We start from the raw sequence: 24,946 nt of genomic DNA on the forward strand, positions 1-24,946 counted from the left end.
GATTGACGTCATTGTTCGTGCACCGTTTGAGCAGACAATTTCAAATTGCCAAATTCGTGGTAGTTGTGCATCTGTAACGTGTTAAATGGATTTTCCAAACGTTAAAAACAAGGCGCAAACACTCCTGATAAGTCCAAACGTTGATCTTTAACTATGCTATAGTTGTTTCTTATATTAAACATTTGCGCTAAATGACTTGAATTGAATCGTGCTACAAAGCATGAGGTAATACCTTGCCAGCAAGACACAGAGTAGCACTTGTAGTACAACACATCTATGCATTTATTTGTATGCTTGGCAGGAAGTCAATTGGTTAGACCAAAAATCACCGAAAGCATACAACAATACAGCATTTCAGTTTTAAGAATAGTTATATAGCACATTGCTTTGTAATTGCGAGATGACAGTCTTGCCATAACCGGCCTTGGCAGATGGTAATGAAGACAATCTTTTGTTGACTTCCACAAAGTCATGAGAGATTCGGCGCACAAATTTCTTGTGGGGAAAAAGTTTTTGATGAGAAACACGACCCTGCTCCCTTATTGTTGGGTGTAAAGGAAGACCTCTTTGCTTCATCATGGGGACAATGAGGTCTGGTTCACCATGCATAACATTCACCAACACAAACTGAAAAAGAGCAGAAAATTCTAATTTTGTATGTTTTAAGTAAAATATTTTAGTATGCCAGTGTAGCATGGTTAATTGATTTGGATTATAAAACTTAGCTACTATTAAAGGGATATGGCTGCCATGACTTGTTTCAAATACTCTCACAAGAAAGCAAATCCTTTGCTTGCACAACACTACACCGTTTACAAAGTCCACCAATCAGATTTCTTCAAAAAAACTTTAAAGGTTGACTTGCAACAAAATTCACATTACAGTTATTTGGTATCAAAAGGTTTACCATGTCTTACTCTGCTGTCTTAAGTCAACCTTTAAGTCAACCTTTAAGGTTGACTTAAAGGTTGACTTGCAACATAGTCAACTGCAAGTCAATGCACAGCATTGCAACTGCACCTTGCAACTGCAAGGTTGACTGCAGTGCTCAAGTCAACCTTCAAGGTTGACTTGAGCAATTCTGAATGCTTGCATAGTCATATGACTATGCATGCATTAAGTACTTACATACTTAATACTTACATAGTCATACTTAATAATGTCATACTTCTGTTAGTGCCAATAATAAATCAGTAAAATAAATAATAAATACTCTTACAACATAGCGATTCTTACAACATAACGACTCTTACAACATAACGATTCTTACAACATAGCGACTCTTACAACATAACGATTCATACAAAAATAACAACTTTTACAAAGTATGACTGTTACAACGTAACGACTAATGACATAACTAACATGACATACTAACAACATAACGAGTAATTGATGAAATGACACAATCAATACATAAAAAACTAGATTAAGTTTTCAATCAGCCAAATATTTCTTTACTGGTTTGTAAGTTTGCGAGGTTAGAAATTGTTTAATGAAAGAAAATCAATGTCATGAAAGTTTGAAGTTAAACGCATTTGAAGTTGCAAAACATTCTTATGCAGCAATAAAGAGCTTGTTGGAAAGTCTAAAGAAACCGACGTATTTCAATTTCGACTTATTTCAATAACCGCAGTTACACCCATCAACTGCGAGTGACAAATAGAATACTTACTTGAAGCGCAGCCTGCATATGCTGTTCACACAAGTCATACGCAGGAAGTGACATCACCAACTGCTGAATCTTGACCTTCAATATGAGAATACACTTTGGTTAACTCATAGCTGACTCATAGCTGACTCATAGCTGACATACCTTTACAGATATTGCATACGTAAACATAGAAACCTCTGAGAAGAATAAGTTTTAAAATGTACATTTTTTCATAATTTTTCGATAGTTTAACAAATTTTAGCTAATCTCTTTGAAATGTGAAAGAGACACGATGAAAGCATTTGTAAGATTTTGTACCTCATAAACATTGTCTGATGAGATTTTCCATTTACTAAATTTCTAGTATTCATACAATACAGCCACCAAGAAAGTTACAAGTAATCACACTTCAAATTTTAAAATTTGGTGATTTAAAATTTTAACGATCTCATGTAGAGAGCAACAAGGCTGTTGAAAACATTCATCTAATGATATATATATCATTGCGTATACCTAATGCCATCCACACAACTGCTACAAAGTACTTTATACTACATATGATCTATAATCAGCTAAATAGAGTCACACACTAGCTAACACTTAGCCTGAGAGTCTTACACTGCTCACCTGTCCTTTATAAATAGTAATGTGTTTAAGTGAAGGCTCCTGACAAATGCTTTGAATTTTTTTAAGCAGTTCTCCAATAACAACCTTGTCCTGGAGTTTCAGCGATTCAGCTTCTTTTTCCAAAAATCCCACACTACAAACATGAGGAGACAACACATTACGCTACTCCCACAGTACAGACATGAGGAGACAACACATTATGCTACTCCCACACTACAGACATGAGGAGACAACACCTTATGCTACTCCCACACTACACACATGAGGAGACAACACATTATGCTACTCCAACACTACAGAAATGAGGAGACAACACAGTATGCTATCACATCACACTACAGCACTTATATCGACAGCTATATGTATGGTAAACAGCAATCGAACAACTTAACACAGATCGAGATAAAACTGTATGTCCGCCCGAAGAACTTAAAACGCCCGACCCACTCCTCACCGATATTTGTTAGCAGTGAGACTACGATACTACAACTGTTCATGCATATTTCCATTGTAACACGCTAAAAGTTAGCCTGAGAGAGCTGTAATAAGTATACGCTATAAGCAATAATGGTGATGTTTGACAGTGAAAGTTGAAAAAGTTTTCCATGAGGGGAAAGTATACCTCCAAAGAAAAATAGAACAATTGCTAAGTAAACAAAAACTAATGGGTACTGTACCATTCTATGTAAAGATCCTCCTCATCAGCTACATTCACCAACTTTAGTTTTTTAAAGTCTTTCTCAAACTGATGTCTCCATTTAGCGGTTTCATTGAGTCCTAAAGTTGCCCTCATGTGGCGATACCTCATTTTACTCTCCCTGTTGTATATAGAGCTCTGTGTAACATGAACAGAGTAACATCCCATGTATAACCCTGTATATACAACTCAAAACACAGTCTATAAAAACATAGTTTAGGTTAAACCTAAACTGTTTACAATGTAACATACCACGCCGTATACAGCATAGCATTCAGAGAAGTACAACACATACAGCACACTAAACAGAGTACAAGATAACAAACAGTGTATATTGTACTACAGTGTACAAAGAAGTAGACGATGTACAGCGTGCAGTAACATATATGACATACAAACCATAAGGAAGTCTATTATTCTGCGCAGATATGCTACTGTTTAATGCATGTCATACAGAAATGGCAGAAAGGGTGATGGAAACAGTGGATATATTCAATTTAATATCAAGTTTTAACTTTAGCAAAAGTGAATAACTGAGCAACTTTTATTTTGAAAAAATAAACAGTTTTTTAAAAATGATAAAAAAATTGCGGGGTGTAATATTTGATTGACTGAGATGGAGCCTCATGCAAATGCACTACAGAAGTGAATCGCTCATCAGCTCATCTGTATGATAAACATAATACCAGTCTATAGTGCAAGTATAACATTCTAGAGAGCTACTAAACACTACTAGCAATTCAATCAACATCCTCAGTTCCCTTTCGCACTCTATTGTATGGCTAAGGTCTATAGCTCGATCATGTGACTGAAATATTTATAGTTTCATTTATAGCTCATACAATCTGACAATAATTCTTCTCTCCTATTTTATATCAAATGTTTTACTTTTTATTTCTGATTTATTTCAATCTCTAGTGTAATTACTTGACTGCCTCCATTGCCAAATACTCAGTTTGTCTGCCTCCATTGCCAAATACTCAGTTTGACTGCCTCCATTGCCAAATACTCAGTTTGTCTGCCTCCATTGCCAAATACTCAGTTTGTCTGCCTCCATTGCCAAATACTCAGTTTGTCTGCCTCCATTGCCAAATACTCAGTTTGACTGCCTCCATTGCCAAATACTCAGTTTGTCTGCCTCCATTGCCAAATACTCAGTTTGTCTGCCTCCATTGCCAAATACTCAGTTTGTCTGCCTCCATTGCCAAATACTCAGTTTGTCTGCCTCCATTGCCAAATACTCAGATTTGTCTGCCTCCATTGCCAAATACTCAGTTTGACTGCCTCCATTGCCAAATACTCAGTTTGTCTGCATCCATTGCCAAATACTCAGTTTGTCTGCCTCCATTGCCAAATACTCAGTTTGACTGCCTCCATTGCCAAATACTCAGTTTGTCTGCCTCCATTGCCAAATACTCAGTTTGTCTGCCTCCATTGCCAAATACTCAGTTTGTCTGCCTCCATTGCCAAATACTCAGTTTGTCTGCCTCCATTGCCAAATACTCAGTTTGTCTGCCTCCATTGCCAAATACTCAGTTTGTCTGCCTCCATTGCCAAATACTCAGTTTGACTGCCTCCATTGCCAAATACTCAGTTTGTCTGCCTCCATTGCCAAATACTCAGTTTGTCTGCCTCCATTGCCAAATACTCAGTTTGTCTGCCTCCATTGCCAAATACTCAGTTTGACTGCCTCCATTGCCAAATACTCAGTTTGTCTGCCTCCATTGCCAAATACTCAGTTTGACTGCCTCCATTGCCAAATACTCAGTTTGACTGCCTCCATTGCCAAATACTCAGTTTGACTGCCTCCATTGCCAAATACTCAGTTTGTCTGCCTCCATTGCCAAATACTCAGTTTGACTGCCTCCATTGCCAAATACTCAGTTTGTCTGCCTCCATTGCCAAATACTCAGTTTGTCTGCCTCCATTGCCAAATACTCAGTTTGTCTGCCTCCATTGCCAAATACTCAGTTTGTCTGCCTCCATTGCCAAATACTCAGTTTGACTGCCTCCATTGCCAAATACTCAGTTTGACTGCCTCCATTGCCAAATACTCAGTTTGACTGCCTCCATTGCCAAATACTCAGTTTGACTGCCTCCATTGCCAAATACTCAGTTTGTCTGCCTCCATTGCCAAATACTCAGTTTGTCTGCCTCCATTGCCAAATACTCAGTTTGACTGCCTCCATTGCCAAATACTCAGTTTGACTGCCTCCATTGCCAAATACTCAGTTTGTCTGCCTCCATTGCCAAATACTCAGTTTGTCTGCCTCCATTGCCAAATACTCAGTTTGACTGCCTCCATTGCCAAATACTCAGTTTGACTGCCTCCATTGCCAAATACTCAGTTTGTCTGCCTCCATTGCCAAATACTCAGTTTGACTGCCTCCATTGCCAAATACTCAGTTTGTCTGCCTCCATTGCCAAATACTCAGTTTGTCTGCCTCCATTGCCAAATACTCAGATTGTCTGCCTCCATTGCCAAATACTCAGTTTGACTGCCTCCATTGCCAAATACTCAGTTTGACTGCCTCCATTGCCAAATACTCAGTTTGTCTGCCTCCATTGCCAAATACTCAGTTTGACTGCCTCCATTGCCAAATACTCAGTTTGACTGCCTCCATTGCCAAATACTCAGTTTGTCTGCCTCCATTGCCAAATACTCAGTTTGTCTGCCTCCATTGCCAAATACTCAGTTTGTCTGCCTCCATTGCCAAATACTCAGTTTGTCTGCCTCCATTGCCAAATACTCAGTTTGTCTGCCTCCATTGCCAAATACTCAGTTTGTCTGCCTCCATTGCCAAATACTCAGTTTGTCTGCCTCCATTGCCAAATACTCAGTTTGACTGCCTCCATTGCCAAATACTCAGTTTGACTGCCTCCATTGCCAAATACTCAGTTTGACTGCCTCCATTGCCAAATACTCAGTTTGTCTGCCTCCATTGCCAAATACTCAGTTTGACTGCCTCCATTGCCAAATACTCAGTTTGACTGCCTCCATTGCCAAATACTCAGTTTGTCTGCCTCCATTGCCAAATACTCAGTTTGTCTGCCTCCATTGCCAAATACTCAGTTTGTCTGCCTCCATTGCCAAATACTCAGTTTGTCTGCCTCCATTGCCAAATACTCAGTTTGTCTGCCTCCATTGCCAAATACTCAGTTTGTCTGCCTCCATTGCCAAATACTCAGTTTGTCTGCCTCCATTGCCAAATACTCAGTTTGACTGCCTCCATTGCCAAATACTCAGTTTGACTGCCTCCATTGCCAAATACTCAGTTTGACTGCCTCCATTGCCAAATACTCAGTTTGACTGCCTCCATTGCCAAATACTCAGTTTGACTGCCTCCATTGCCAAATACTCAGTTTGTCTGCCTCCATTGCCAAATACTCAGTTTGTCTGCCTCCATTGCCAAATACTCAGTTTGACTGCCTCCATTGCCAAATACTCAGTTTGTCTGCCTCCATTGCCAAATACTCAGTTTGTCTGCCTCCATTGCCAAATACTCAGTTTGTCTGCCTCCATTGCCAAATACTCAGTTTGTCTGCCTCCATTGCCAAATACTCAGTTTGACTGCCTCCATTGCCAAATACTCAGTTTGACTGCCTCCATTGCCAAATACTCAGTTTGACTGCCTCCATTGCCAAATACTCAGTTTGACTGCCTCCATTGCCAAATACTCAGTTTGACTGCCTCCATTGCCAAATACTCAGTTTGTCTGCCTCCATTGCCAAATACTCAGTTTGTCTGCCTCCATTGCCAAATACTCAGTTTGTCTGCCTCCATTGCCAAATACTCAGTTTGACTGCCTCCATTGCCAAATACTCAGTTTGACTGCCTCCATTGCCAAATACTCAGTTTGACTGCCTCCATTGCCAAATACTCAGTTTGTCTGCCTCCATTGCCAAATACTCAGTTTGACTGCCTCCATTGCCAAATACTCAGTTTGTCTGCCTCCATTGCCAAATACTCAGTTTGTCTGCCTCCATTGCCAAATACTCAGTTTGTCTGCCTCCATTGCCAAATACTCAGTTTGTCTGCCTCCATTGCCAAATACTCAGTTTGTCTGCCTCCATTGCCAAATACTCAGTTTGACTGCCTCCATTGCCAAATACTCAGTTTGTCTGCCTCCATTGCCAAATACTCAGTTTGTCTGCCTCCATTGCCAAATACTCAGTTTGACTGCCTCCATTGCCAAATACTCAGTTTGACTGCCTCCATTGCCAAATACTCAGTTTGACTGCCTCCATTGCCAAATACTCAGTTTGACTGCCTCCATTGCCAAATACTCAGTTTGACTGCCTCCATTGCCAAATACTCAGTTTGACTGCCTCCATTGCCAAATACTCAGTTTGTCTGCCTCCATTGCCAAATACTCAGTTTGTCTGCCTCCATTGCCAAATACTCAGTTTGACTGCCTCCATTGCCAAATACTCAGTTTGACTGCCTCCATTGCCAAATACTCAGTTTGACTGCCTCCATTGCCAAATACTCAGTTTGACTGCCTCCATTGCCAAATACTCAGTTTGACTGCCTCCATTGCCAAATACTCAGTTTGTCTGCCTCCATTGCCAAATACTCAGTTTGTCTGCCTCCATTGCCAAATACTCAGTTTGTCTGCCTCCATTGCCAAATACTCAGTTTGTCTGCCTCCATTGCCAAATACTCAGTTTGACTGCCTCCATTGCCAAATACTCAGTTTGACTGCCTCCATTGCCAAATACTCAGTTTGTCTGCCTCCATTGCCAAATACTCAGTTTGTCTGCCTCCATTGCCAAATACTCAGTTTGACTGCCTCCATTGCCAAATACTCAGTTTGACTGCCTCCATTGCCAAATACTCAGTTTGACTGCCTCCATTGCCAAATACTCAGTTTGTCTGCCTCCATTGCCAAATACTCAGTTTGTCTGCAGGGTTCTCAACCGCCTTCGTATCCTGACCATTGTTCTGCAGGAATCAACTGTCTCTCTATAGTCTTGGTACTATGACTGGTATGGAGTGTGTATGACTCGGTACTATGAATGGACTATGCTATGGTGTAGAGTCTAACTCAATTATAATAAGTCCAGCGCTTATAGGTGGAGGTTATAGGTGCTTATAGGTGTAGCTAAGCACCATATCAATCAATAAACAAAATTCCTATAGCAGCTCTCACACAATTTCATGGTCTGTTAACATGATTTACTGTAGTAGGTTGCTCGTAGGAAAGCTCTCTAAGATTTGTTATCTTCAACATGTTTGTACAAGAGCCCTTAGGTGGTGTCTCTTCACTTCAACAGCACTCTACAATTGGCTACGATTATATCAGTTGCCATAAATGATTATGTTTTTCTCTCCCGCTTCTTCCTCCCGAACGCAGGACCTCTCCATTCAAAGAGGCTGTCAAATATAGATGGAGAATTTAGAGATCACTGAAATATTTTAACCTTGCTGTGTCTGTTTACGCTCATGACACGCATCATGCATCAGTCCAGAGGAGCAGTCTTTTCAGTTAGACTGATAATCTCACTTCTGTTTTCATAGATGGGAATCTGTAGTCCCACAGCTCTTTAGTTCTCACGCTTTATACTGATGGTGATATGAGTATAGTTGAACAATATTTGTCAGACACCTGCCACAAGTAACACTTTCCGTTCCAGTTTTATTTTAAAGCAGTGTGTCTATTTTAGTTACCTATTCACCCATCACTTATTCTGAAATAAATGATGTCTGCGGCTCATACACTTGTCCTATGCTGATTGGTTAGTTCAGAGAGATGAAAAAACTTGATTGGCTCTATTCCATCTCTTAAATGCTGATTCATAGCCAAATTTGATTGTAGTTGACATATAACTATTTGCCAAGAGCTGTTCATCTGCAGCTGTGGGCAACATGCAACATCTGAAACTACTCTTAATCGGCTCCCTTCACAATTTTTAGTATAAGAGCGGTGTCTGTCTGTCCGTCTGTCCAATCTACGCTAAGATCATTAGAAAAAAGCATTGCACTACACAAGAATCAAACCTGGATATTTGGATTTTCAGCCAAGAAAGCTACCATTTCACCATTCAACTACCTTTCCGAAGCTAAGAAAATTTGTGCACATAGTTATTACACATGACAATCTCTCATGGCGCACGGGACTCCAGAGTACTAATTTATATAATCTTTTAGAATTTAGAACATTATTGATGCTCTAAATGAATGAGGTCTGCTAGATGCTGGGTCTATAAATCGGTATCTTCATGAATGTCAAATATGGTGAGAATAATGTTGGTGCCAACAGGCTGATTATTAGCCCGCCATTTAAAGGTAGGGGTTGCCATGAAATAATTTGACTAGTAAAATGTAGAGTAGCACTGTAGAGCGCATAAGATACGTTTGCATAGAACTATTTCAATAGAGCTGCAATTATATTACAAAGATGTGTGTAGCTTGATGCGTGCTAAGTTTCTGTAAATTTTTAGAATTACAGCACCAACTATCGACCAGCAAAAATACTTCTGCAGTCACAGATTGTGGTTAAAGTCTGCCTATTAGTGACTAGACAGCGACTAGACAGCGACTAGGCAGTGACTAGACAGCGACTAGACAGCGACTTGACAGTGACTGGACAGTGACTAGACAGTGACTGGACAGTGACTAGACAGTGACTAGACAGCGACTAGACAGCGACTAGACAGCGACTAGACAGTGACTAGACAGCGGCTAGACAGCGACTAGACAGTGACTTGACAGTGACTGGACAGTGACTAGACAGTGACTGGACAGTGACTAGACAGTGACTAGACAGTGACGAGATAGACTGTTCGCTAGTCAATAATAGTCTTAGTATTCAAAATTATGTGTAGAATATTAGTAGATACTAGAGTTTAAGATTTGCTTTTAGAATTGATTCCCTTTGTCAGTTCCGAAACTGTTTCAAATTTGAAAACCCAAGCTTCAGGACGTTTCACTCTGGGAGTCACTTCTTCAACTGTGTCGTCCTGTTGTAGATTACCAGTCATGTATATCATATACAGCGTTTTGTTAAACCATCATATATAGACCAGCATAGGGTAAATATTATAGTGATTGTGATAACCTCTAATTGAATGCCATCTTTAATTAAACGCCACATCCATTTGACATTCTTTGATCTTTACGAACCCGTAATAGCAAGTGATCAATAGAAAAGTGTCCACGAAATCATACTGATAATGACTCGGTTACAACAATAACAACCAATTCTTTTGTTGTTTCTGTTTGTATCGAAGTCTGTTTTCTAACTCTCAAGCTTTTCGTTTTTTCTTTACAACTTTGATACCATCACTATAGAAATAATTAATAACTATATCAGGTGAATAATAGTTCCTTGTTTAACACAGTCTTGATACATCAAAATGTTTGAAAAAACAGTTTATGATGACATAAGAACAACTACTTGAGGCTAAAAATTGTGCTTAGTGCCCATGTGGCTCAAAGTTTATTATTATTTGCGAGAAAAGCAAAGAGTAAAATTTTTGCTGTTAAAAATGTGTTTGGATGCTCAGTATCCACTAATATCGACTAGCTCAGGGGTTTCCAACCTCCTTTATTCAGTTTATTTTACCCCTATGTCTTTTCATAAATTTGATTCCCCTGAAGCACTTTTAACTCACATGACTAAAAACAACCGATACTGTAGTGAATTGCATTCTTATTTTTTACTCTATTACAAGCTGTAGCCACAACTGCACTGACAACTCATTAAAAAGAGCTATACCAATGTTTTCCTTGGTATAGAGATGAGTCTGCCAAAACCATCATGTGGCAGCAACCCAGGTGGGCATTGGTTTAAATTAAATGGTGCCCCCTGCACAGCCCAATTAGGAACAAGTAAATAACTTCTTTTATTTTTTACAAACCCAAATAGTTCAGTAACACTGGTTATTTGAGCAGTAGTTTGAATGCAGCCATCAGAAAAGGATGCACTTGCAGTACTGTATTGATATTTACAAGTACATCTGAAATAAGTCAACAAGACAGACCAAGCTACTAAACAAGAGCTAAAAGGTTTGTTTTATTTTTACTTCTGTTGTTATTCACCTTAGGCATGGCGGTGAATTGGTTTATGACTAGGTTAACCTACTTTTCAATTAGGTTTAAACCGGGCAATATAGCGGGATTACCAAATGATTCACAGCAAAAAGTAGTTTAAACAAGACAAACCATATTTGTATCTCTCATAGAGCGTGCTCCGCCATTTTCACTAGCGGACGCTTAGTAGCCTACAGTTAAAACATTTCTTATTTTTCACCTTTGTAAGTCAAACTAAAAGGCCAGCTAACCACCAGGCATCCTATCAGCGAGCTCAACAGAACAGGAAACCATCCAAGCTAAGTACCTGTGTCGGTGGCTGAGTATGTGGGAGAGATACTTGTTGCTCCTCAAAGTGATCTTGAGCCAGTTCAGTTGTGAATGCTCGATAGGGTTGATCTTATCCAACACGAACAACTTCCTGTAATATGAAGGAAGGATAGTGGCCAGTGGGTAGTGGCTGACAATAGAAAAATAGACAAATATTACTCTTAGGCAACCACTAGTATTAGCTGTCTATAAAGAGATGTATTTAGACAACCACTAGTATTAGCTGTCTATAAAGTGATGTATTTAGACAACTACTAGTATTAGCTGTCTACATGTATAAATAGATGTATTTAGACAACTACTAGTATTAGCTGTCTATAAAGTGGTGTATTTAGACAACTACTAGTATTAGCTGTCTATAAAGTGGTGTATTGAGACAACTACTAGTATCAGCTGTCTATAAAGAGATGTATTCAGACAACCACTAGTATTAGCTGTCTATAAAGAGATGTATTTAGACAACTACTAGTATTAGCTGTCTATAAAGAGATGTATTTAGACAACTACTAGTATTAGCTGTCTATAAAGAGATGTATTTAGACAACTACTAGTATTAGCTGTCTATAAAGAGATGTATTTAGACAACTACTAGTATTAGCTGTCTATAAAGATATTTAGACAACTACTAGTATTAGCTGTCTATAAAGAGATGTATTTAGACAACTACTAGTAACAGCTGTCTATAAAGATATGTTTTTATATTAGGTATCAACTGAAAGATTTACACATTTGGATCAGGATCCAGGTTCCATTTCTGCAGCGATCCAACTCGAGAACCAGACTTTGGATGACTAGTACGTTTTGCAAATGACTTCTTCAGAGTTTTCCAGATGTTTTGCCTCAAACCTCCTTTACCAGGTCTCAATGAATGCTTTTTATCCTTCCACGCTAACCTGTAAAACACTTTGTAGTGTCTGGTTTGATCTAGGAGACGATTCACTACAATGAGTATTAAATGTAGTATAGCCTTAGTACTTAGTTACTATAGGGACTATGCACAAAAACCAGTTGAGTAAAGAAACTACCAAATGCAGGTAAAACATTCCAACTAGGAGTTAATTCTATGCCTACCCTACAGAACCGTATGAGACAAAGTACTAAAATGCTGCTGGCCCGTCACTGTAACACCTTCCATCTATGCCGTACATGTAGCGTTCTTGTCACACATGATCACACAGCTACACACAGATTGTCCGGCGTATAACACTCAGTATCGCCGGTGACCAGCATATGTGTTAACAGTTTTACTTTTTTACATGTATAATTATTAGCCAATCGGCTATCGTATCATATTTATCCCTAGACCTTTCTTTGAACGAATTTTTTTTTATCTGCAGCAGATAAGCTATCAATAACAACGTAATGACTACAACTTGATAAAGATTTGAAATATTTAGTCAAGACTGTTGTGGCTAAGGTAAGATTCCAAGTCTTATATAACTAAAGCAGTTGTCATATTGTACTTATTGCCCTTATTCAAGCATGGAATAGACTAGCATGGTCCGATTGCGCAAGTCATTCACAAGCTCACCCGTGGCCTGAGTCTGACTGTGTTAATAGGAGCTGCTAACAGAGCACATAGAAAAAAGTGGTGCAAGGTGATTACAGCTCTTACTACTAACTAGCAAAGCGTGTGATGCATTGAACTAGCCTACCGCTAGTTTCAAGAAGCCTAGCGCTTATTAGCAAGCTTACCGGAATTTTCCATTGGCAATGTGCCACGCTAATATCAAGTGGCAAGCCACTCTCATTACTTCTCATTGTTTATAAGTTAATTCTTAATACTATTTTCTATTGGCGATGTGCCATGCTAATAGCAAGTGGTAAGCAACTCTCATCACTTCACATTGTTTATAAGCTGATTTTTAATACCCGAGCAACGCCGGGAGGCACAGCTAGTATATTAACAAATGTAAGTAAACCCTTGCCTTGCGTAGACTGTTGTTAAGCTGTCTGGCAGGTTGTCTCCTTTCAACTTCGTTCCTTCTTTCTTTGTGCCCACTTTTAAGAAATCACTCCATGTAATAGTCGCTGGATCAAATATGCCTTCCTCGAGACTCTGATATACATGTACTGGGCTTGGGTGGAGTGATTTTCGCATAACGCTATGCCTGCCATCCGCTACGTATCATCAACACAACAAAGTACAAGTTAAATTTTCATCACATTAAAGAACAAAAGTAATTTATAAAACTAAACAAAAAAGGAACTCACAGAGAATCTTAACAACGAAGCTGACGTTTCTCATATTTAATTGGCAAGCGCGAAGAGGCTGATCCTATAGGCTAGTAAGGTTTTAGTAGAGTTGAAGCATCCTGACAGTCGTACATACAGTCGTACGGATAGCCATATGGACAGGCGTACGGACAGTCGTACGGATAGCCATATGGACAGGCGTACGAACAGTCATACGGATAGTCATACAGACAGTCGTACGAACAGTCGTACGGATAGCCATATGGACAGTCGTATGAACAGTCATACGGATAGTCGTATGAACAGTCATGTGAACAGTCGTTTGAACAGTCAGACAGATAGCCGTACAGACAGTCGTATGAACAGTTGTACAAACAGACGTACGAACAGTCGTACAAACAGTCGTACGGACAGTCGTACGAACAGTCGTACAGACAGTCATGAAGTCACTTACTAAACACATAATAGAGAGAAGATCAGAAGACTAAAGCTTCTTGTAGGAATGCAGACTAATGAGCAACTATTGACAACCAACTTTTCACGTTCAACATGTAACAAGAGAGTTAGACAGCGAATACCATATATCATACCTCCCTGCTGTCTGCTTATTCAAATAGAGGTGAAAATAATTTAATTGAGCTATGGTAGCAAGTGTTATGACAAAAACATGGAGCGACCATGTATATTAACTACTAAAAACCACTAAGAAAAACATTACCATGAGCAGAACCAATGCACACACTTACTTGCCAGGGCTCCGCAAGCTGTTCGCAGTCAAATTTGAGGCTACAAAACAATATCATTAAAATGTTGGTGTGTTAGTACAGCTAAATTGTGCTAAATAGTACAAGTTTGGCCTGAGAAACTTTGAGAGCCACATGTACAAAGCTTAACTTGTGAACCCACGTCTCACCTAGATCGTCTTTATTGAGTTGCAGGGTACTGCGTCGTGCTGCTACAGTTTCACGCAATACTGAGGTAGCAGGCTTTTTAAACACTGTAGGTCGTCGCTGTGTAGTGAAACTTTTTGAAATTGTTGGTCTTTTTGACACCAGCCCATCAGTCAATCTGAATGGAGAGACAACTGAATGGGGAGACAACAAAGCAATGCACATTTTATATACCAAATTACATAAGCTACATACTTTACATACTTAGTAATGAAGATGACCGGTACTGAGAATATATGTACATGTATATGTAATGAGACAATATTGAGAATATACCTACTTACATATCCTAACAATGACACTGCATATCGTTATGTAATTTACAACAGCACGCTATCTACTACACCTGAGCAGCCAATCATGTTATCTTCCATCTACTATTGCTGTAATTACATTTGAACACTTAACGCAAAACCCCTAACTGAATGCCACTTCTATTTGAACGCCACCTCCAATTGACCGCCACCCTAAGAGAAGGGTTGAAAACTAGAGTGCCACTCTCTAATTGATCGCCACCTCCATTTGGTGGCCACTTGACATTACTCGATCTTTACGAACCGATAATATCAAATGCTCAGTAAAAAGTGTCCACAAAATCGTATTAATGATGAATCGTCTTTATATATATATTTATAATAACAATTAATTCTCTCATTGTGCAATTCCAAAGCTTTTCGTTTCTTTTTTATTAAAACTTTGAAGGCAACACAATAGAAATAATTAAAAACTGCCTTAAGCTAATAGTAGTTCCTTGTTTAACGCGGTCTTGGTACTTTGAAGTACATGTATATAAAAACAGTTTACATTTACAATGGTGCATGAACGACTAGTTTTGGGCCGAAGGTTACGATTAGCGAGCAAAATTATTACGTGTTGAATTTGATGCAACACGTAAAAGTTTTGCTCGGCCAAAAAATTGTTTCGACACCACGACACCAATATCGACTAGTTCAGCAGTGCAGAAGAAATGTTGAGACCAGAAGATATTGTGGAAGGTATTGGACAATTAGAAGATGTTCGTTCCAGCGAAAGAAAAATCAGAACGCAGCTATCTGAGTAAACGATGCAACTATTTTTGTTTTAAAAACGTTAATCTTTGTAATGTAATGTATGTAAAATAAGTATGGTTATTTTATGTCACGTGTTCATAAATATTTTATTTGTAGCATTTAATAGATTATCATTATACAACTTATAAATTTACAAATTTCTAATATATTACATAATGAATAGCATCCTTGCGGTCATCCTAACACCGCTTACAATTAACTGACGCTCGTAAGTCCTCTTCTATCGCACATAAAAAGCTAGTTTTGGCTGCAAACTGTAGAAAACATATCAATGATTGCAACAAGAATTTATTCAACATTGTTAAATATCCATATAAAATTAAAAATATGCCTTGAAATTTACAATGAAATAAAATTTTGAAAGCTATAACAAATTGCAAAGCAAGCCAGAAGCTATAATATCATTGCAGGTTAATTGCAAGCAATAGATATCAACTGGTAGAGATATTTCTCGGCTTCCCGAAACATATTTCATTTAAAGATCTTCGACTAGTTAGAGGTAAGTTAGCAGATTTAACTGCAGTCAATAGGTTTAATATCGGCCTACGGAAAAAGAGGGCAAAATATAGGCGACATTCGCTTTGCCAAAATTCTGGTCAGTCATTTAAAAAATGCACCGCCAGCCTCTATTTGAATGCCACCTCCAATTGACCGCCACTTAAGAGGAAGGGTTGAAAATTAGAGCGCTATGGAGTTCAATTAGAGGTTTTACAGTGTTTTGCAAGATTTGTATTTAAAAATTAAAGGACTAACACAAAAAACCTACCACACTGATCTTTTAGTCTCAATAGATCATGGTGAGAATTGATGACATACATACATCGCCTTTCTGCCAGTGCTGTGCAAAATTATGGCAACCCCTTTGTAAATTGTTGGCCGAAAGCATATCTTGTCTCATATCTCATCTCAAACTTGCCTAATTTCTTACTTCTATATATCATTTTGAAGCTAAATGCATGATCTTTCCATTTAATTTGGTGAAAGTATTTGTTTTATTGTTTACAAAAAGCTAGAGAGCTCACTTTACTTCTAATCTCTAAACTCACTGTAAACTTGTCACTTGCTTAATCACACCAGCAGGGTTTTTGAAGTATTCTAATCTGCTCATTGCTCAATGGCTCACAATGAACAGCGAAATAATTTTAAAACTCTATCACAACATGAGATTGACCGATGAGAAGAGAGCCGTAATCATTTACCTTCACCAGCAATGGAAATCAAACAAGCAGATTGCTAAGGAGGTTCAATGTTCCATGAAAGGTGTTGCTGGCACTGTCAACAGATGGAAGTCGACAGGCGCGTCAGATGATCGTAAAGGCAGAGGGAGAAAGCGCAAAAGCTCTATCAGAGACGACCGCAGTTTGGTTCGATTTTCACTTTCTGACAGAAAGAAAACCAGCACTGACCTGCGACAAGAATGGAGACAGTCTACTGGAGTAAAAGCCTCATCTTCATTAGTGAGGAGAAGACTGATTGAAGATGGATTGAGAGGATGTAAGGCAAGACAAAAGCCACTGCTGTCAGAAAAGCAGAGGAAGAAACGTTTGGCATGGGCCAAGATTCACTACTCCTGGACCGAAGAACAGTGGCATAAAGTACTTTTCAGTGATGAATCAACTCTACAGAATCATGCTGAAAATAATTATGTGAAGAGAAGACCAGATGAAGAGTTCAAGCCTTGGTGTATTTTGCCTACTGTGAAGCATCCCACAGCTGTTATGGTGGGGATGTGCATGTCCGCAGCTGGAGTTGGTCGCCTGAAAATCGTGGAGGGAATGATGAATGCAAACAAATACATTCAAGTTCTGACAAGAGTCATGTTGCCATGTGCCAGAGAGATGTTCACTGGTGATTAGATTTTTCAGGATGACAACACTCCTTGTCATAGAGCGAAGAAAGTGAAGGAATGGGCAGATACCAAACAAGTTGAGTTTCTGAACAGGCCCCGCACAATCTCCGGACCTCAATCCCATAAAAAATTTGTGGCAAAAAGTGGGCAGGCAAATTAGCAAGTGCAAACCTACTAGCAAAAGAGAACTGATTGAGAAAATTATTGAGGCCTGGCATCACATAGTGACACCTGAACAAACTCGAAAGCTGGTTTACAGCATGCCATGGCGGTATCGCGCTGACATCAGAAATAAAAACTGGCCTACAAAGTACTAGACCTCAATTTTAAACCCAACTGCCCTTTTTCAGGGCAGTTGGGTTTAAAATTGTACAACATCACTTGTACAAAGAGTTCAGTTTGTAAGTTTTCCTCAATTGAGCAATGTTCGATGCTAAACCAATTCGAGCACTTTCGCTATAGCGACAAGTTTTCCACCATTAGAAATATATTTTTCAGTTATAAGAAACAGTTGGAATGTGCTAGAAATCAAATGCATCTTTGAATTGCTCACAAATTCCTGAACAAAATGATGTATAACATTGCTTAGTTATCTTGATTTTAAGCCCAAAATTTACCAATGGAACGTGATGCTTGTCATATTGTGCAGGGGGTTGCCATAATTTTGCACAGCACTTGTATATGAATTGTTCTATTGCTCACCTTGCATGATGCAATACATCTGACGTCAAAATATCGATGGTGTGCTTGTACTTCTTCATTGTCTCCGGTGATAATGGTGTCTGTAACAGGAGAAATTATCTCCACTGATTATAATGAGTCACACCTGATAGAGCATTCTGCGTATTAGTAATATACTTGATGTTCTCTTAAGCCTGGTTCCCAAATACGTCGCAAAGCACGGGATGAAAGCACTGCAGACTATTAGCAATGAAATGGGAACCTACGCGCTGAGTACCGCCGATAGTTGCCGGTGGCATCGCAAGAGTTTAGCCCTGTTCAAATTTCGCGAGGAGCCACAGGCAAAATCTTGCTGAAATGCGCTGTGCAGGTGAAGGTCAGAATTATCGAAACGGCATGGTGAGCGAACATTTTTTTGCCGTTATTAGCGATGCAGCTTTATGTGAACATAAGCTGCCGAACCTAGTGTTGCAAGCGTTTTCCTACGCAATATTACCGCCGGAGTCTCGCAAACGATAAGGGAACCAGGCTTTGCCAGATGTATGTAAAAACAAACAAATGGTAAGAGAGAACACGAAGTAATCCTCAAATAGAGACCATGATAGGGGTGATATTACACTGGCACACGGAGTAATCCTCAAATAGAGACCATGATAGGGGTGATATTACACTGGCACACGGAGTAATCCTCAAATATAGACCATGATAGGGGTGATATTACACTGGCACACGGAGTAATCCTCAAATAGAGACCATGATAGGGGTGATATTACACTGGCACACGGAGTAATCCTCAAATATAGACCATGATAGGGGTGATATTACACTGGCACACGGAGTAATCCTCAAATATAGACCATGATAGGGGTGATACTACACTGGCACACGGAGTAATCCTCAAATATAGACCATGATAGGGGTGATATTACACTGGCACTTTTCGCTGTGAGGTAAGTACGATACAACAGCAACACTAAAGATATAAAACTACTTACAGGGTTGGCGGTAGGCTGCTTCATTTGTTTGATGTAGCCAAGGACGCTGATAATACAACAGATCTTTTTGAAAAATGCCTTTTTTTCATTCTTCAAGGCATTCAGCCTCCTACACGGTATGTTAGACAAATAGTTAAAATGTTAAATTGAGTAAAATTGTGGCAGATTTCCATGGCAGAGGAGTTGTTCACTCGGTGTTTACATGTTGAAATGCTCTGGTTTTATGATAGCAATAAACTTGCTCTAAAGCATGCAGGTAAGATCATTTTGCGGCCCACCACCTTTAAATAATCTTTTAATAAAGAGAGGATTCCCATTTCTCATTCAATAGAAATGGATTTTTATTCAGTAACAGTTGCAATACACAGTACCAATTAACCTCAAAAGGTTTCCCTATTACTATAAAACTACTATCTTCATCTAGTAGAGACATCCTGCAATTGAAACATCTATACAACATCTACAGCACTATACAGCATCTCAGGTTCCCTATCCAATAATGCAATGTATCCGACATGTTAGTCATTCGTTTCATGTCGCCACAAAATTATTACTATAAAATGTGTTAAAGTACTGCAGTCGGCTGTAATGGCCATCATACTTACAGCCAATACTCGTAGAAAAACAGAAACAACTTGAAGCAGAGACGGTCACCTGAACTTCCTTTGTAAATCTGTACACCGAGGCTACACTTTTAAGAAACTGCTAGATTAATTGCCACATCTTATTACTGCCATGACAGAAAAGCATGATAGAAAACTTAAGGTGCATCTGGTAGACATGACAGGTATGATGGGATAACTGCAGATATCACTTACATGGTATGCCATGCTGCAGATATCACTTACATGGTATGCCATGCTGCGGATATCACTTACATGGTATGCCATGCTGCAGAGATAATTTACATAGCATACTGTGATGCAGATATCACTTGCAAAATATGTCAAGCTGCAGATATCACTTACGCGGTGTGCCATGCTGCCTCCTTAATTCTACTGAACATAGGCAGTTTGCTCCTGACAGCATTGTTCATATACTCATCATCTAGCCATACGGGCTTCTTCGCTGTCATGTCTGACTTGTCATGACGTGGGACCTTGAGGCTCTTCTCGAGCTGTTGCCTCTCCTATTAAATACCAGCATATAATTCTATTAATTTCTCTGAGTCACAGTAGAAGGAACCAAGTATAGCGCACATAGAAAACATCACTAAGTATTTCAACTTACATATATGAATATGAAATACTCTTACATGATTAGAGGACTGATAGTAAAAGTTGAGTGCAGAAAAAACAACAATTTACTGAGTGTAGTGATCAACTGGAGGCGCTATTATATATTGTATATGTGCACTATTGTATATGTGTAGATATATTATATATACATATATTATATATTGTATATGTATGTATATGTATAATCAATGAGAGCAACATGAGCAAACACAGGCTGAGAGACCTTCACAAGAGAATAATCAGGCTGAAGACAAACAAGAGTAGACAAATGCGACCTTAGCCGAAGGAGAGACATTTTACCAACCTAAACAAGTGTTCAAGTTTTCCTTGAAAAAGATAAAAAATGATGTAAAGCTAATTAACACTTCACTAGAGTTGAATATATTTATAATTGTTTTTTTATCAGCTAACTCGTGTCATCATCGAAAATTTATTAGTCGTAGTAGAAATGAGAGGTTATTTAGTTTCATCAGGTATTGAGTGTTTCCTGAATAAAATATTTTACAAACTGACAACTTTTTAAAGCGACATGTAAAATTTCAACAACAAACTGATGAGCTCAATAGACATTTTTATATTGCTTCAACTCTGAAGTGTTCTTTTATTTAAACCGAATGATTTAATCATAGTGTTTGACACCCGGTGAACCCCTACCTCCCCCATTACAGCTGGTCTATATTTTGACTGAACTACTGAGTTAATGGCGTGAACAGCATCAATAGCATCAGCAGGTCTCCAAATGTGGGAAGACTTATGTACCCCAAACTGCTCTAGTTTTCAGCATCTTACTAAACTCTAACAATGTCAAACTCAGATTTTATATCTAGCCAACAGGAGGGCGCAAAGTAGTTCACACGCAAGAGGATTTTTCATTAGCCTGTTCTGAGCTACCTGGGACAAGCTTCCGCAATCACTCGCTGACAGCGTTTAATACATACGGTAGATGACCCTGGTCCTTACATTGCAAGCAGAGATATGACTTTCACAATCTCCTTTTGCCCGAACATGCAGTAGCCTGTGCTCTGACTCATGCAAGGCTGAGTACATCTCTTTTACTCCGTCTTGTAGAGCTGAACTTGCCAATCTAAGGCTAACTTTTTTGTTCAGTTTACAGTCAGCTGCACTGACGCGACTTTGACGAACTTGCTTTCTCTGTAAGATGAGAGATACACGCTTTTAAATACAGTAGACACTTTTATATGCAGTAGACACTTTTATATACGGTAGACACTTTTATATACAGTAGACACCTTTATATACAGTAGCCACTTATATACAGTAGACGCTTTTAAATACAGTAGACGCTTTTATATACAGTAGATGCTTTCATATGCAGTAGACACTTTTATATACAGTAGACACTTTTATATACAGTAGACACTTTTATATACAGTAGACGCCTTTATATACAGTAGATACTTTTATATACAGTAGACGCTTTTATATACAGTAGACACTGTTATATGCAGTAGACGCTTTTAAATACAGTAGACGCTTTTATATACAGTAGGCGCTTTTATATACAGTAGACACTTTTATATGCAGTAGGCGCTTTTATATACAGTAGACACTTTTATATACAGTAGACACTTTTATATACAGTAGACACTGTTATATGCAGTAGACACCTTTATATACAGTAGACACTTTTATATACAGTGGACACTTTTATATGCAGTAGACACCTTTATATACAGTAGACACTTTTATATACAGTGGAAACTTTTATATATAGTAGACACTTTTATATGCAGTAGACACTTATATATTCACTAGACACTTTTATATGCAGTAGACACTTTTATATACAGTAGACACACCTATAACATAAAAATCCTTCTACATAAATTCCACTTAAGCTGCAAGAGATGCTCTAACATATTTCTATATGTTAAGACAGACAGACACGACTCTTATTATAGTAACCATACATCTTTTACTTTATTTTAAACATACACAATTTTTTTTTGCAGCAAAAACTTGCTGTAAAAAAGGTGAAAAAATCGATTTAAATTGACATTTGAAGGTGTGTGTTGAACTTAATGTAAATAACTGTTATGATGGACCCAAAGTCGTGTGAAAAATATAAAAAAAGAGAAACATTCACAATACAAACCAATTATAATACAGTTACTGTAAAGTCATTATACTAAAAAATAATGTTTAGTTTTTTCTTTTCCAAGGGCCACAGGGTTGAGTTTGGAAAGATCTTAGAAGAGATAAGACAATTTACATGTAACTTACCATTCGTACGATGTAAAATCTCTATAAAGTAACCGTTCTCAATACAGATTTTCACGTTGTAGGAGCGTCTACTGTATTTGCTATATGTTAAAGGATGATACCAGAGACAAATATTTAAAGTAATAAAATGGCAACGATGTCTCACCAGTTGAGAGAGGTACTCGTATATAGGCCCAGCTTTATCACGCAACATGTCAATGTCAAGACTCATCTGATCACCTCTATTCCTCATCTGACGGTATATCTTGCCCATTGACTATAGCGGAGTATAACACGGAATTATAGCATCATCCAATGTGTATGTGACATGTCTCAAGTGAATATACATGTAATTCAAACATAGAAACATCAATTAATAGAGTTGGCATATCAATCTAAATAGCTTTATATGTTAAATGCGAGAATTTTGAACGACTTCAGCTCAAGGTCAATAACACATAAAATTGATCTGCCTATAAGATAAATTGAAAAATTTTAGCCAATGATTAACCACCTAGTAATTTGGTACACTACACGTATTCTTAAACAGAGCAAATGGCCTATAATCCAGTTTCCAACTCTACTACTCACTCACCTCTTATATCCCACAAGCAGCTACTCACATGTCTGAAAATGTCTGAAATAGCAACTGATATGCTTCAGGAACAAAACAAAATTTAATTTCATGTTTTATGCTAAAATAATGTCAAAAGACTAAAGAGAAGTGTAATAATGCATAATTTATGAACACTTCGTGGAGAAGAATTGACCTGTTTGCTGAGGCCACTCTTCAGGTGCTCTATGACAATATGACGAGGGTTGGGCTCTATGTAGGGCACCCTGCCAGCCGTGACACCAGCTTGTCTGTAGTCTGAGTGAGGCTCTACCAAGCATTTTCTTCGAGCTTGTTGAAGTTGTCTGTCCTTATCCTACAGAAGAGTCTATACTTACAGAAATGTGACCAGCCATCCGCGAAGGTTGTTAGCTCCAATGATTAGAAAGTTTTTGCTATAAGCGAGTAGTTTTATACCAAATTAAAATAGCAATTGTAATTCAGCTCAGTGATTAGCTATACCTACATAGCTATATAGCTATACCTACATAGCTATATAGCTATACCTACATAGCTATACCTACATAGCTATACCTACATAGCTATACATACATAGCTATACCTACATAGCTATATAGCTATACCTACATAGCTATATAGCTATACCTACATAGCTATACCTATACAGCTATATAGCTATGTATGGAAAAGAAAGCTATGGGGAAAGCAATCTCTGAAAAAATTGAGACTAATTTGAAATAGAATTAACTTTCAAAACTAACTACCGAATTTCATCATAAATGCCAACAAGTGGTTGCATTGCTTTTCTTACAGGTGATCCAGAGGCAAGATTAGAATAAATGCATATATGTAACCTGCTATGAGCAGAAGGTTTGATTTATCTGTACAATTTACTTGCATAGAAGCAGATGTAATGCTGCTTCACATCTGATGCTTACCTAAAGATACCAAGTTAAGACTCTCGAGGTGCAGACTGTTGAACAGTTGTCAGATGACAAAAACTGGAGAACGTCAACTGTGTCACCCTCCCCACTATATCCTTTTACCGTTCGAAAATTTGCAAAGCTGACCAAGTTTCTACTTTTACGTTAAAGACATCAATTGTATTATACAAAGTTCAGGTTCCCATTTAGTAAAATAAAAATATAAACCAAAATAAAATGAATTTTTTTCAGGATCTGTGAACTATTGTTTAGGCGGAACTGGAACATACTAATGAACAAGCGAATCTAAACATAATTTTAGCATCCCAAGTTCAACGATTAGTTGTCCAGTCAAAATTGAAATTCTTTGAATTACGAGCGGAAATGGAACACAACTCACAGTCTTGTCACAAATTACAAGGAAGCTGAGGAAGCAGGTCAGTGAGTGTCGCTAGCTCTTGCGTGTCAACTACAGTTGTCAGTTCTGTGCAATTCGCAGTTGGATGCCTAAATGGCTGTATGAAGAAGGCATTTGGAAACTGTTGACTTTAGCCTCTTGTTGAGGCCTGGTTACTGTGAAATTCAGAATATCCAAATATAAACCTACTTTAAATTCAGAGGAGTAAAAGAACTGATACTCATGACAAGGAGTCAAGACACGTCTCGTCACTTTGTCAGACTCATATAAGGGAGGTGAGGGAACTTTGTATTCACTTTTAATCAAACTGATTAATCCCGTCTTTGACTGGTTCAGAGTTGCTGACTTTAGACCCTACAATAACAGAGAGAGAGAGAGAGAGAATAGCATCTGGAGTTGTCTGACATTGCCATGATTTATTATGTTGAACTTAAATAAATTCATTGCATGGTCATTAAAGTTAATTTCTTTAAATACTGTGAGAAA

The 24,946-nt window shown here is 38.4% G+C and overlaps 1 protein-coding gene across 2 annotated transcripts; it reads right to left on the minus strand.

Annotated features, from left to right (window-relative positions):
* Positions 1-264: 264 nt before the first annotated feature.
* LOC137387734 (uncharacterized) lies at positions 265-23,148 on the minus strand. 2 transcript variants are annotated; one of them, XM_068074234.1, is made up of 9 exons: positions 14,453-14,551; positions 14,286-14,325; positions 13,272-13,464; positions 12,069-12,236; positions 11,321-11,434; positions 2,959-3,099; positions 2,282-2,414; positions 1,676-1,750; positions 265-627 (listed from the first exon to the last, which is right to left on the minus strand). In XM_068074234.1, exons 3-9 carry the CDS (start codon positions 13,442-13,444, stop codon positions 361-363), a joined length of 1,071 nt encoding a protein of 356 aa, XP_067930335.1. In that variant the 5' UTR covers positions 13,445-13,464; positions 14,286-14,325; positions 14,453-14,551; the 3' UTR covers positions 265-360. The 2 variants fall into 2 exon arrangements, with proteins under 2 accessions (XP_067930335.1, XP_067930336.1); XM_068074235.1 differs by lacking the exons at positions 265-627; positions 1,676-1,750; positions 2,282-2,414; ... (1 more) ...; positions 11,321-11,434; positions 12,069-12,236 and adding exons at positions 18,111-18,190; positions 19,085-19,193; positions 20,053-20,213; positions 21,283-21,474; positions 22,712-23,148 and having other exon boundaries at positions 13,329-13,464; positions 14,453-14,607.
* Positions 23,149-24,946: the final 1,798 nt, after the last annotated feature.

Source organism: Watersipora subatra, chromosome 2 (genome assembly GCF_963576615.1).
Source record: "Watersipora subatra chromosome 2, tzWatSuba1.1, whole genome shotgun sequence".
Lineage (NCBI taxonomy): Eukaryota > Metazoa > Bryozoa > Gymnolaemata > Cheilostomatida > Watersiporidae > Watersipora > Watersipora subatra.

Coding starts and splice junctions, on each gene's coding strand:
- LOC137387734 (XM_068074234.1), bottom strand. CDS start 13,444: ATGCGAAAATCACTCCACCCAAGCCCAGTACATGTATATCAGAGTCTC. Junction 12,237..13,271: donor TTAACAACAGTCTACGCAAG/GCAAGGGTTTAC, acceptor AGTGTTTTACAG/GTTAGCGTGGAAGGATAAAA. Junction 1,751..2,281: donor TTACTATTTATAAAGGACAG/GTGAGCAGTGTA, acceptor CTCATATTGAAG/GTCAAGATTCAGCAGTTGGT.